The sequence below is a fragment of the Priapulus caudatus genome, unplaced genomic scaffold (assembly GCF_000485595.1).
Source record: "Priapulus caudatus unplaced genomic scaffold, Priapulus_caudatus-5.0.1 Scaffold1372, whole genome shotgun sequence".
In the NCBI taxonomy this organism is placed as follows: domain Eukaryota; kingdom Metazoa; phylum Priapulida; class Priapulimorpha; order Priapulimorphida; family Priapulidae; genus Priapulus; species Priapulus caudatus.
This window is the reverse complement of record NW_014578433.1, coordinates 4,651-17,524: the sequence shown is the minus strand read 5'-3', so window position 1 is coordinate 17,524 and position 12,874 is coordinate 4,651. Positions and strand designations below refer to the sequence as shown.

The 12,874-nt window shown below is 43.9% G+C and overlaps 1 protein-coding gene across 10 annotated transcripts; it reads right to left on the bottom strand.

The window, feature by feature from the left end:
* Positions 1-78: 78 nt before the first annotated feature.
* LOC106816417 (nitrilase homolog 1-like) lies at positions 79-12,243 on the bottom strand. Of its 10 annotated transcripts, none has more exons than XM_014821027.1 (11): positions 12,212-12,243; positions 7,883-8,162; positions 7,391-7,546; positions 6,680-6,886; positions 6,156-6,266; positions 5,445-5,546; positions 4,989-5,154; positions 4,451-4,564; positions 4,098-4,243; positions 760-858; positions 79-475 (listed from the first exon to the last, which is right to left on the bottom strand). In XM_014821027.1, the coding sequence occupies exons 2-11, from the start codon at positions 8,114-8,116 to the stop codon at positions 362-364; spliced, it is 1,449 nt and encodes a 482-aa protein (XP_014676513.1). In that variant the 5' UTR covers positions 8,117-8,162; positions 12,212-12,243; the 3' UTR covers positions 79-361. The 10 variants fall into 10 exon arrangements, with proteins under 10 accessions (XP_014676513.1, XP_014676514.1, XP_014676518.1 ...); XM_014821028.1 differs by having other exon boundaries at positions 12,199-12,227; XM_014821032.1 differs by having other exon boundaries at positions 7,883-8,089; positions 12,199-12,215.
* Between the last annotated feature and the right edge of the window lie 631 nt (positions 12,244-12,874).

Genomic DNA, 12,874 nt, shown 5'->3' with positions numbered 1-12,874 from the left:
AGCAAACCCGGCAGTCAAATTCTTTCTAACAGTAAACAAATCCATGTTTAACCCTCCTCTTGAGGGTCAAAAGGTTATCCGACACTTACTCTTCGCATGTCATATATATGGTTTTGATTAGCATACATAGACTAGACGGAGTGGCATCCACACTAATTTCTCCTGGTATTTATTGTAATATCATTACTACGACGAAATGGTACTATTACCCATTCTCAGAGTAGGCGAAATGGGAATATTACCCATTCTGAGAGTAGACGAAATGGGAATATTACCCATTCTCAGAGTAGACGAAATGGGAGTAGGCCAACCGGGATGTTACCCATATGAAGGCATTGCCTAAGAACTGTGAGCAACTGTGTTATGTAGAAGCTTTACAGGCAAACAGGTCACGCAACACACTCGCTTCTGCTGCCATGTCACTGTCTGTTCTCCATCGATGTTCCTGATTCTCTCTTTTATCATGATTTTCCAACTGAAAGGCAACATGTCAAAACATTGGCAATGTCCAGAATATCTGATTTACATCCCTCAATTGTTTCCATCAACATAAAATAAAGATAAACTGCTCTAGAACTATATATACTACGGTGTATCACGTGAAAGACAATACATTATCATCACGAATAATCATAAATTACTATCTACCGATCATATTTACGCGTATTGTATATTCTTTTATGTTTCTATTCTTCTATTATTTTTCTAAAATTCGTAAGACACGTCTCGTGCCCACAGGCGCGTGAATCGCGGTCTCACCTTCTCGTAGATGTCATCGTTGTGTTGGAAGTCGCCCGGCTTGCGTGGCAGGATGTGCACGTGCACGTGATTCACCGTCTGTCCCGCATCTGCGCCATCCTGCCGAGCACACGTACGCATGACATCAGCACACATGACGTCAGTCACACGCACGAACATACATGTCAGCCAACACATGATATCAGTCACACGCAAGCATGTACACATAACCTCCTCATAACCTCATAAGTGTTAATCTTCAAAAGTCCTGGGGATTATAACGAAGATGGAGAGAGAAATGGATCAAGTCGGTAGATCCGCACTGCGGATCACAGCGGAAAAGGTATTTACTAAGGATGAAGGCAGTGAATTCCAATACGGAATCACAGAGACAAAGAAGCTAAACTTAAAAGGATCCTTAGAAGTTTGTACATGCCGAAAACAGTGATCACGCTCAGATGAGCGGGTGCAGCGAACAGGCTTCATTAAGCAAGTGGGAATGCCAATTTTCATCTCACCATGATAAATTTTATAGAAAGTTATGAGTTTTGAATGAAGAAAGCGGACACGAAGAGGAGGCCATTCAAGACGAGCCAAAACAACTTAGTCAGCACACGCACACATGCACACATGACGTCAGCACGTGCCTGCACGCACGCACCTCTTTGAATAAACATGTAAATATATGCATGCAACAGAGAGTAAACTATTAGCAAGACGCGTACATACAACGCCAGGTACATAAGCAGATTAGGATGCAGCACCACCAGTGCCGGATTAACCATTAAGCAGACTAAGCACGTGCTTAGGGCACCAGGGCCAAAGGGGGCACCACAAAGTTGGGAAAAGGGTGAAAAGAAAAAAAAACGAATAAAGATTTGTACTTCCCAGGTGTACCACTGCTGGCATAAACAACACTTTGTCTACAGAGCTTCAGCAGTTCCATTCATATGTTCTTCATAAGTTTAAAACAACCAAGAAAACATCTTTCACTCACGTGGAACTTTACAACACAAAACTTTACACAGAAGACAAACTAGAGAGTGCCTTTCCAAATGTTGAAATTGTCTTAAGAATATTTTTAACATTAATGGTCACCAACTGCACAACAGAGAGGTCTTCCTCACAACTGAAACGTGTAAAAAGCCCAAATAGATCAGTTATGCTTCAAGAAAGACTCGACTCACTGTGTATATCAACAATTGAAACAGTTATTCTGAGATTACTTTCGAGGATGTTATCAGTGATTTTGCAAAAATAAAATGTAGAAAAATGCCTTTCAGGTCATGAATATTGGAACGTTGAACATACATTTAACTTGTGAAATATTAAAATAGATGTTGTATTGCATTTTTGTAGAACTTTATGTAGCCCAAGCTTGGCTTAGTTTGTACAGTATATTGTGTTATCATATGAATAAATTTTTGTACTGCTGCAACCTGCATTGTATATCTGGTCAGACAGGTCAACAACTAAAATGGACTGGGTCAGTGTGGAAAGGAGGGGGGCACCAAGATTGGTCAGTGCTTAGGGCACCAGTGAGCCTTAATCCGCTGATGACCACCACCTAGGTTACATACATAACTACATACGAAGCACGTCTAGTGCACACGTTGGGCTTTCAGTGATTTAGCCACTGTTCAACAGGCGCGTAGCCAGGGTGGTCGCCCCCCCCCAAAAACGCCGGCCAAAAAAAAGAGAAGAGAAAAAAGTTAGAGGACGTAGGAAGAAAAAGGAAGAAAAAGACGAAGGCTGAAAACTCCTTGCCAGACGAGATTCCTAGAAAGACACGAGGCTGTTATAAACACCCTCTCTCTCTCTTGCCATGTCATTCGGGTGGTGGAGAATATGACGGGATGGCAAATGCCAGAAGCGAGAAGAAACGCTGCAAGTCTATTCAGAGCCATCGCTTCATTTGACTTCTTGGTGTCTCTTCACATCCTGGCGAAGGTAAGCGGAATCCTCCTCCCAGCGTCAAGAGGTATGCAGTCTGTCGGCCTAGATCTGTTAGAAGCTGTGACACTGGTGAAAGATGCTACAGATACTAATGTCATGGAGGAACGATGACACATTTGACAGTCTGTTTGCCAATGCTGAGAAGATGGCTAATGATTTGAATGTGACAGTGGAGCGCCCTAGGACTGCATCCCGTAGTGTTTATCGTCCCAATGCCACTTCTGGAGTTCAAGTTCAGAATTCGACGCAAGAGTACTACAAACTGAATGTCTTTCTCCCTCTCATCGACAATATTGTGACACATCTACAAGACCGCTTCAGTCCCACACAAAGAAAGATAATGCATTTGATGCATCTAGTTCCAGCCTACATCAGCACCTATGAAGATGTGCTTCCTGCAGCTGAGATGTATGAGAGCATGATCGACATCAGCTGTCTTGAAGGCGAGTTCGCTATATGGCTAAAGAGATGGGGTAATACAGAATCAGGAGAGAAGAAAGCTGTGAACACAGCGGTTCTTGCACTGGAAGAGTGTTCACAGATAACCCTACCCAACATCCACTTGCTCCTTCAGGTTTTGGCAACCCTGCTAGTCACAACAGCCCAGGCTGAACGAACTTTTTCAAAGTTGGAGAGAACAGCAACAGCAATACGAGCATCAATGGGGGAGGACAGGCTGGAAGCTTTACTCCTTATTCAGACTTACAGAAAGGAAACACCTTCGAGGGATGAAGTTCTAGATAAGTTCTGTTCATCACAGAGGTCCAGACGGATTCTACTTTGAGCAGCTGAGGAGAACGTAGGAATTGCTAGCCAGTATGTAGATACAACCCCGCTCCCATACCAGAAATAAGTCATAATGTGGCAAATAACGACTAAAATATTTCCTGCTAGCAATTATGGAAATCTTATGATGAAATGCCGATTGTTTGGTGATTGGTTGATTTAAACGTCAATATATTTATCACATGCATGATGCTCATTTCTGAAGATATCCTAAAAAAAATCGAAATCTGGTTTAACAATAAATCCAATATTATTTTTGAAAATTCAGGATTAAGAGTCGAGAACGGTACAACGAATCGTCTTCTTTTTCTAACAATTTAATGAAACGTCAGAGCTTCCCCCTCCCCCCTCCCTGCACCCACCCCTTAGGGAGAGCGCTCCGCGTGCTCTTTAAGTGATTTGCACACTTCACGTGCTCATTGCCGCCCCCTAAAATAAAATCCTAGTCCTAAGGATAATTTAATCTAAGTGTAAAATTACACGTAAATATTATGCGTGTGAGTCGAGATAGAGACAGCGATCGAACGAGATTGATCACAAATATATGGCCGCGAAAACAAACGAATATATGAATAAACTAAATTCATGGCATGACTGCGTAACAGAACTATCGCCACCTGCACTGCAATCGTAGCCGACGTCGCGGAGTGGTGGTTGGAGAGTTGCCGTTCTATTGTTTGTGCAGCGCTAAACATGTCGCACACTTCCGCTGACGTCAGGTCCCGAAACTTCTCTGCCGCCCTCAGTGGTGCCACCAACACATCTGATTATGCAATATCATCAAGGTCAATATACGTTAAAACTAACCATCTAGTTTTACTTACACCTGACATGTAGCAATTATAAAGAGATCACACATGGTCCATTACATATCATGCATAGTATTTGATCCATCGTGTATCTTCGCTAACTCCTGCCTGTTACAGTTTAACACGTCAAACCATCTATTTTAGCCTTTAGTACAAGATACGTCCTGGCACGACAGGTTTTCTGTTGACGAAGGCAAAGCTGTGTGTGCTTCTGTAGAACACGTGTGAGGCGTTGATCGGATGAGTGCCAAACATGTACACTTCCCTGTCTCCATCTGTAATGGACACAGACATGCAGCTTTACTACACAGCAACACAACACGCCAATTTGCTGACTGGTCATGTAGAGCACATAGATTAATAAAGATATACAGAAGTACAGGCCTTACAGACAATACAGATAAGATCATTATTGATGGCATGGCTGGCTGATGATATTTATACCACAGATAAAGTCACACTGATGGTTAATCATACCACGAGTACAAATTAAGTCACCTGGCTGGCCACTGACCTTCATTGTACAGACAAGGTTACCTGGTTGGAAGCAGCCCTTCCAGGTTATGTGACTCTGATGCCAACAAGTAGCTTACCTGGGCTGTTGGTGGCACTTACCACCCTGTACAGTGTACAGGTAAGGTGAAGCTTACCTTGGCTGCTGGTAGCAGTCAGCACCTGTACAGGTGAGGAGAAGCTTACCTGGACTGCTGTTGGCAGTCAGCACCCCGTACAGGTCGGTGCGTCTGTGCTCCATCACCGGAATCATCTCGCGCACCTGCCGAATGTAACCCTGGTCGATTTCTGCGATGGCTATGCCCGTGCCCTCATGACAGCAGCTGACCACACAGCCCCATGGATCCACCACCTACAGCATCCATGCCACGTCACATCATATCTTTTCGTATATTTCGTCATCTTCTCCTACATATCTGTCTACACAATGGCAGCTCGAGTGCCTCTACAGAAAATGTGCCTGCCTTCCAGTAAGACATTATGTAAGCATTATGTTCGAGAGTTGTGTGAATATTATGTACACGATTACATGAAGGGGAAATGCCACTGAGAAAAAATCGCCAAGTGCCTCAGCGACAATAGGTTATTTTGCACAATAAGGTAATATTTTAAGCAATAGCTGTATGTATGTTCGATGCATACCATGGCATGGCCGTAGCTGGCTCTTTTCTTGCCATGTCTGCCCATCTGCGCTGCCGCCACGACGTAGCACTGTGTTTCTATTGCTCGCGCACGCAGTAGCACCTGGGAGGCAAACACAAACACAGGTAAGCCCTGGATCACTGCATGAGCCAGCTTCTGTCGCTGCAGCCACGCCACGCGAAACACCGACACGGCATCTACCTACACATGCCTAGCTTTATCTATAGGCTTTCACTACACATGCATACACACCGATTCAAGGTTTGAACGGAATGACACCCGGTGGAATTCGCTCACACACAGTGCTCAGTAACTTTAGTGAGTAAAATTGGTACATAATTCGGCCCGTAGGGTCTATGTCTCCCTGGGTACTGCCGGAACGTACCCTGGGTACGGTCTGGTATACCGGAAGGTACCCTAGCTGGTACTATCTAATATGCCGGACCGTACTTCGCCTACTCCACTAACGAGTCTAGGGAGTCGCCTACGTCTACTCCCTAACCCTAACCCTAACCCTAACCATATCAGATAGTTACCAGGGTACGTTCCGGTATACCGAACCGTACCCAGGGTACGTTCTGGCAGTACTCAGGGAGCCATAGACCTTATCTGCCATAATTCGTTGCCGCCTGCACGAAATGGTGTTAGTTAATCTTTTGTTACACATCTAAGTCATATAAATACGACTCTAGCTCGATGAGGACTGCCTACCTCCCAGTGTGCCATGCCTGTCGTCAGAGTGAATGCAGAGGGATATGTTAAAACATCTGCACCCATGCTCCTCAGGATGAGCGACATCTCTGGGAAGCGAAGATCATAGCACTGTGTGGCATCGATAAGGAACATTGATAGGGAATATTACAATAATCGATACCAATTTTCTTTAGTTTTGAGGGCACCATTCAAATTTAGAATTCTTGAATTTGGTTTTATAGTCGCCATTCGTTTATAGTAACCGATTAGCAGAATTACCTTTCTGCAACCACAAAAATGTAAACTGGAGCCTAACGTGCAGAAATAGCCAATAAAACTAGCAAAATAACGATCACTGTATTTTTCCTCTGTATAACCTTTACACTGTGTCTACAAGGATCACCTAAGGTCTGCAACCTCATGGTGTTAGCACTATGCCAGCACTTATCTACCGCATTGTATAGACCAAGCTATTAATTAGGCCCTGCAATGGAATGATATATCTGCAAGCATTCCCCTACATTTCCCCTACCCAAAGATACAATTGCCATGCCGACTTTTCCGACGGGAGTTTGAACAGGGAGCAGGATGTCCTTTCCGGGGATAGCAACGTCAGATTCTCGTAGTCTAACACCTCCCTTGATGTCCACACTGAACAGGTGCAGCTTGCGATAGACAGAGACAACATGGCCGCTGCTATTGATGATGAGGTGAGTGATGTAGACCCTATCTGCATCAGCCGATGATCCCTGGAAAGAAATCAGTTCATCTATTGCCAGTGATATCTATTGCTAGCTCAATAGGCACCATACACATATTGCCTTCTACTAAGAGGTACCTTACCCCTTAATACTATTGACAATATAGAAATGCTTATTACAATTCAGTGATCACCAATTCATTTCTGTTAATAATATCATACAAATAATCATCCTTACTCATGCACAGACATTTGTATGAATTGAATGTATATTTGAAATGTCCGTAAAGTCATCACACATACTAGACAGCACTAACTATATTAACAATTGTAATGTATTAAGTTTTCAATAGAGTAATAGTTACCGCTGTACGGTGGCGCCGCCACCCGGTTCTACCAGAGAAATAAAAGATGGATGATTATACGACAAGCTATTGATCGAATATTAGTCCTTTACTAAGGCCGTGAGCCGGGCATAGAGCCGAGGTGCGAGGACATAACAACAATCTGTCAATTTTTTCAACACCATGCAGCATTGTTATTCATAGGGTACCTTTTCATGAATGCCTCCCACAGACAACCAAACATTGTGTTCTTTGGCCAGATTCATAAAGTGAGCGACAGTGTCTCCATCTAATGATTCAGCTTGACTTATAGTGTCACTCTTGGCCTCGCAAAGATAATCTGAGCATTCGGGCAGATAAACCATCTGAAATATAAACTCGAGCTACTAAGCAAGTTCATTGCTCCAATGATAATATCCCGTACATCCATTAAAGCAATATTACCAGTAGGCCTATTAGTATTATACAAAGATGGCGGCGGATAGCGGCAGATTTCGAAATAATGCCTTGGAAAATAAATTCACGTTTTGAGAGTTTTGATGAGCTAGAAAACACTCGTATTAGGTATGAAAATTAACATTATTGTAAACTTTACATCAGAAGACCACAAATAATTGCCTCAGCCCTCAAACAAACGCCAAAAAAGGGCTTCAACGAACGACGGCTGCCATACCTCCAGCCACTTCCTATATTGAACTTGCCTGTGCACCTTTCTTTGCTGCAGATTCTACCAGGGATGTGCATGTTGCAAGGTTGGCTTTTTTGTCAGCTGTGCTAGTCATCTGACAGATGCCAATCAGTGTCTTTTCAGGCAGTGGTAACGTGTTGCTTTTAGGCATTGTGGCCAAGGTCAGTCGTTGTCCGTTACAACCCAACGATAACGTCAGTCTGCCGCTGTAGATGTATCTCTTGAGTAAATGGACAAGTAGTTTCATGCTCGCACCTAGCTCCAAGAAACGGTCTTTGCTAGGGCTAGAAGACCTGTGTATATTGACGTTAGTCACACAGCCTGGTCGGGCTAGCTCGCACCTAGCTCCAAGAAACGGTCTTTGCTAGGGCTAGAAGACCTGTGTATATTGACGTTAGTCACACAGCCTGGTCGGGCTAGCTCGCACCTAGCTCCAAGAAACGGTCTTTGCTAGGGTTAGGAGACTTGTGTATATTGACATTAGTCACACCACAGGCAATTGGGACAGTCAGTAAAAACTGAAAATAATATGAATGCACATTCACAAAAAGGCCCTACTACCGCACGAAGGGTCGTTGTCGTAACAGGTACTACAGATATGTACCCGAGGTAGTTTTAGGTTGTTTAGTATTATGTTTATATTTTTATATGAGGTATGTTTAGGGTTAGGGTTAGGGTTAGAGTTAGGGTTAGGGTTAGGGTTAGGGTTAGGGTTAGAGTTAGGGTTAGGGTTAGGGTTAGGATTAGGGTTAGTGTTAGGGTTAGGGTACACTTCTGTAGTACAAGTCTGGTAAACTTTGTGTATACATATATGTACCTCGGGTACATATCTGTAGTACCTGTTACGACAACGACCCCTTGAGCCCTACTACCGTACCTCTCAATTACAGTTCCACTGTTGTGTCACTGTATATCAACTTTCCTTCATAAAAACTAACGCCGAACGCTCCCGCACTCGCCGCTGCGAGTGTGCTGTGTCGCCATGATAATGATAATATATATATATAAAGAAGGTAGGAAACTCCGTTTGCGCGATTTTCGACGATCACTCCTCGATTCTTTCACATTTCACAAACTTTTAACGCCTCTACGACCTCCATCTTGGGCTCGTTCTGCCCTCTCTAGTACACTGAACAAAACTATGTAACTACCGTGGCCGATAAGTGCAGCAGTCCTATGTAATCTGACTTCAAACACCGCAACAAAGTTTCTGACAAAGTTTCTGACAAAGTTTCGCGGTTCGTACCGATTCATCAAGATTGTAGACGATTCATTAATCCGATCGGCCCCGGTAGCCGAGGGCGACGCGGAGCACGATTAGCTTGTATCTTGTAACTTGTATCTTGGGGTCCCTCTCTTGTATTTCACAAGGCACAGATTCTCTTGGAATGTGCGGGGAAATCCTGTAGATAAGGAAATTCTGTCTACAAGTTAGCATTAATTAATTTACTTTCTCTAATTGATAGTGCCTTTTTAACATATTCTAGTGCTGGTTTTAGTATTTTTTTAGTGCACCCTATAGCTGCAGGCGGGACGCGTCATAAACAGCTTATCAGCCTGCAGCCAATCGCGCTCCGCGTCGCCCTCGGCTACCGGGGCCGATCGGATTCGTGAATCGTCTACACGTCTACTGTGGAGATTTCGGGGGTGTATAACTCACAGGAGCAGTAGACTAGATCAGGATGGATAGATTGAACTCGCAGTATAGATAGAATAGCCATATATATAGACTAAAGACAGGATAAAATATAGACAGCACGTAAATATCAACACCTAGGCGCGGCCATCTTGGATCAGGCTATCACCACTATCACTGCTACTGCTATGGTCGGGGAAAACAAGGAGTAAATACGCGGAAAGCGGTAACGCAAGATAAATATAATATAATAATCTGCGCGGTTAGGTACCATTAGTCAGCATAATATATGAGGAGATTTGAATAGAATGAATAGTCTAAGTTGTCGAAGAGAGGAATATTTACTTAGAAACGAGTTGCATAGGATGATGCAACCATCGTACCAGGCACGGGTTGCATAAGATGATGCAATCATCGTACCAGCCCCGGGTTGCGTCAGAGGGTGAAAGCGATTGCACCAGCGATCGAAATCTGCGTGCCAGCTAGGTATATAAGACGCGCCGAACCAAGCATCGAGAGCGTTATTTTTCAGGTTAGGTTTAGGAAGAAGGAGGAGAAGAAGAGAGCGTTATTTTTCAGTTCAGGTCTAGGTAGGAAGAAGAAGAAAAAGAAGAAGAAGAGGCAGAGGACGAAGAGAAAGAGGGAGAAAGCATTTTAGGTACCGAGGAGAGAGATAACGGAGGGACGAGAAGCACGGGTTTTCAGGAAGGAAAGAAGACTACAGGGAAAATGAGGGCTCAGCCGGGATCTTTCACTACAGGTGGAGAAGAACGGGATTTCAGCTAGGTATAAGTAGGGCCTATTTGTGAATGTGCGTTCATATTATTTTCAGTTTTTACTGACTCTGTCCCAAGTGCCTGTGAGTCACACAGCCTGGTTGGGTTAGCTCGCACTAGCTCTAGTACTATATAGCCCGCGTTCAGTAACTGCCGCAGGGCTATAGAACATTCTCGCACAGATTTCGTAACACCACCTGGTCCCGATTGGCTCCACGAAAAATGGCTCAGAAAACGCAAAATGATCAGGCTTTTTAACACTTATTTATCTACATGGACATCTCACCTATCTTTTTGAACACTTCCACAACTTTACACCATGTATTTATGCATTTATTCCTAAAAGTCTTAGCACTGCCTGTGTTTCGTTTTCAAAGGCGGTTGCTCTGCTTATGTGTACACGCGTGACGTCACCCGAAATGTGGGGGAAATGTAGACAAAACACATGGGCAGCTATGATTCAGCCTAGTACATTTCGGGTGACGTTATCCTGTGTTTGGGTTACATTATTGTATCTATAGTACTGCTGATAGGGTCTATGTCCCCCAGGGTACTGCCGGAACGTACCCTGGTAACTATCTGATATGCCGGACCGCACCTCGCTTACTCCCTACCGTAACCTGACTGTCCCTGTTCCGCCCACTATACTGATGTCGCAAAATTTGAAATATACATACAGACCTGTATGATATCTTTATAAAGTTGGATTGGAGTATGAAACTGTGAAACCAAGAAGAAATTTCAACCTATATCTACACTGATGCGCACAATTTTACTGATGTGGGTTGCAATCACATCTTTATGAGCAATCAAAACGAAGGTCACAATTATAAAAATGTGAATTTATTAGAAAAACGGAATTTTGATAACTTTGAACAAATTTGTCAGCAAAAACAGATAAATCCAAATGGCAATATCCTTGATAAAGACAAATCCTATGGTGCAAGCAAGGCCCAAAATACTGATTAATTGCAGAATGGCAGGATCATGAACTTTCTGCCTCTTACGCTGAGCTTTTTTGATATCCATGTAGGATAACAGTATGGCATCTTGTTTCACCTTATCAGTTGTCGAATACAGGAGATTAAACAAACGAGTCGGGGCGTGTACAGGATTTGTACTAGGGGGGGTCTAACCATAACCCAAACTTGCGAGCCCGGAAACCCCAGAATTTTTTTTAAATTAAACCCCCTTAGATGCGTTTTCTGCGCGAGCAGGGGGGGGGGTTGGACCCCCTGGACCCCCCCCTGTCACGCCCCTGGTGAAACGTAACAGGGTAAGGGTTACGAATATTTTGCGGGAACGGACCGGAAACAAGGAACAGGAGCATAAAGCGACACGTTTCCTGCCGACAAGCGGTATGTATTACCGGTACGACATCGGCTGAAAGTCAGGGTACGGTTTGGAGTAGGCGAGGTACGGTCCGGCATATTAGCTAGTTACCAGGGTACGTTCCGGTATATACCGGACCGTACCCAGGGTACGTTCCGGCAGTACCCTGGGGGACATAGACCGGGCCTAGCAGTATCAGCTATAGTACGAGCCCTGCCGGCCAAATCCTATTTGACAACCCCAGGTTTAAAAACCCTAACCCTAACCCTAACACTAACCAAACTCACGACATGGGTGTGTAAACGCTACTTTGACCGCCCTGCCTACCTAGCTGCAGCCACATCATGCCATGGCTGCTGGCACATTAACCCGACCAGGCTGTGTGACTAACGTCAATAGGGTATTCTAACCCTAGCAATACCGTTTCCTGGAGCTACTGGCACATTAGTCGACTCATTACACTTTACACATTACACATTAGTTTTAGTAAAGATTACATAACTATGATTCATAATACTGTAGTTTACATATAGTTTTACATAAATATATGGTATATGTAGTATTTGTTTAAGTTGTAACACCCACAAAATGCACTTGCCGGACTGTAAACTACAGTGCTCTCTGTGTCTGTTTACAAATTACATAAGGTGATTCTCGCGACTCGCGAGATAATGCGCCATATAAATGACGTCACCACCTGTATTGGTGACGTTGCGAAAGTCGTATATTTTGACTTCAAGAGTAAACGTTCCTGTCCCTGAAATCGATGGATTGTGTTACTAAATTTGTGTAATATTTTGGACATGTCTGTCACTGTTACAATGGATATGATGTACCTCTTCCCATGTCTGCCATGTGTAGCATTTATATTACTTACAGCGGTGAGTGTTAAACGTAGATGTTGCTGCAGAGTTGCTGTGATCGCCTTGGTCCGAGCCGACGCAGCACCCTATACCTCGGCTATAGGCTATACTCTATAGTAATGGACCTGAGAGGGTCTATCATCTATGTCCCCTATGGTACTGCCGGAACTAGCTCTAGTACTATAGCCCGCGTTCGATAAACTGCCGCAGGGCTATAGTACATTGTCGGCTGGGAATACGGGGCAACTACGAGCCTGTTAGCCACTGTCCCCCGAAGACGATGAAAAATGAATCGCAAACGCATAGTTATGGGGGCTTTTTAACAACTTATTTATCTACATCATGGACATCGCTCACGCTATCTTTTTGAAGGGCACTTTCAACAACTTTAGCACCGC

Bases quoted from the DNA above. Each gene is read 5' to 3' on its own strand.
- LOC106816417 (XM_014821026.1), bottom strand. The intron at 5,547-6,155 runs GTAGGCAGTCCT...TTTGCCTCCCAG, and splicing joins CAGGCATGGCACACTGGGAG to GTGCTACTGCGTGCGCGAGC. The intron at 476-759 runs GTGAGACCGCGA...GTTGCCTTTCAG, and splicing joins ACGATGACATCTACGAGAAG to TTGGAAAATCATGATAAAAG.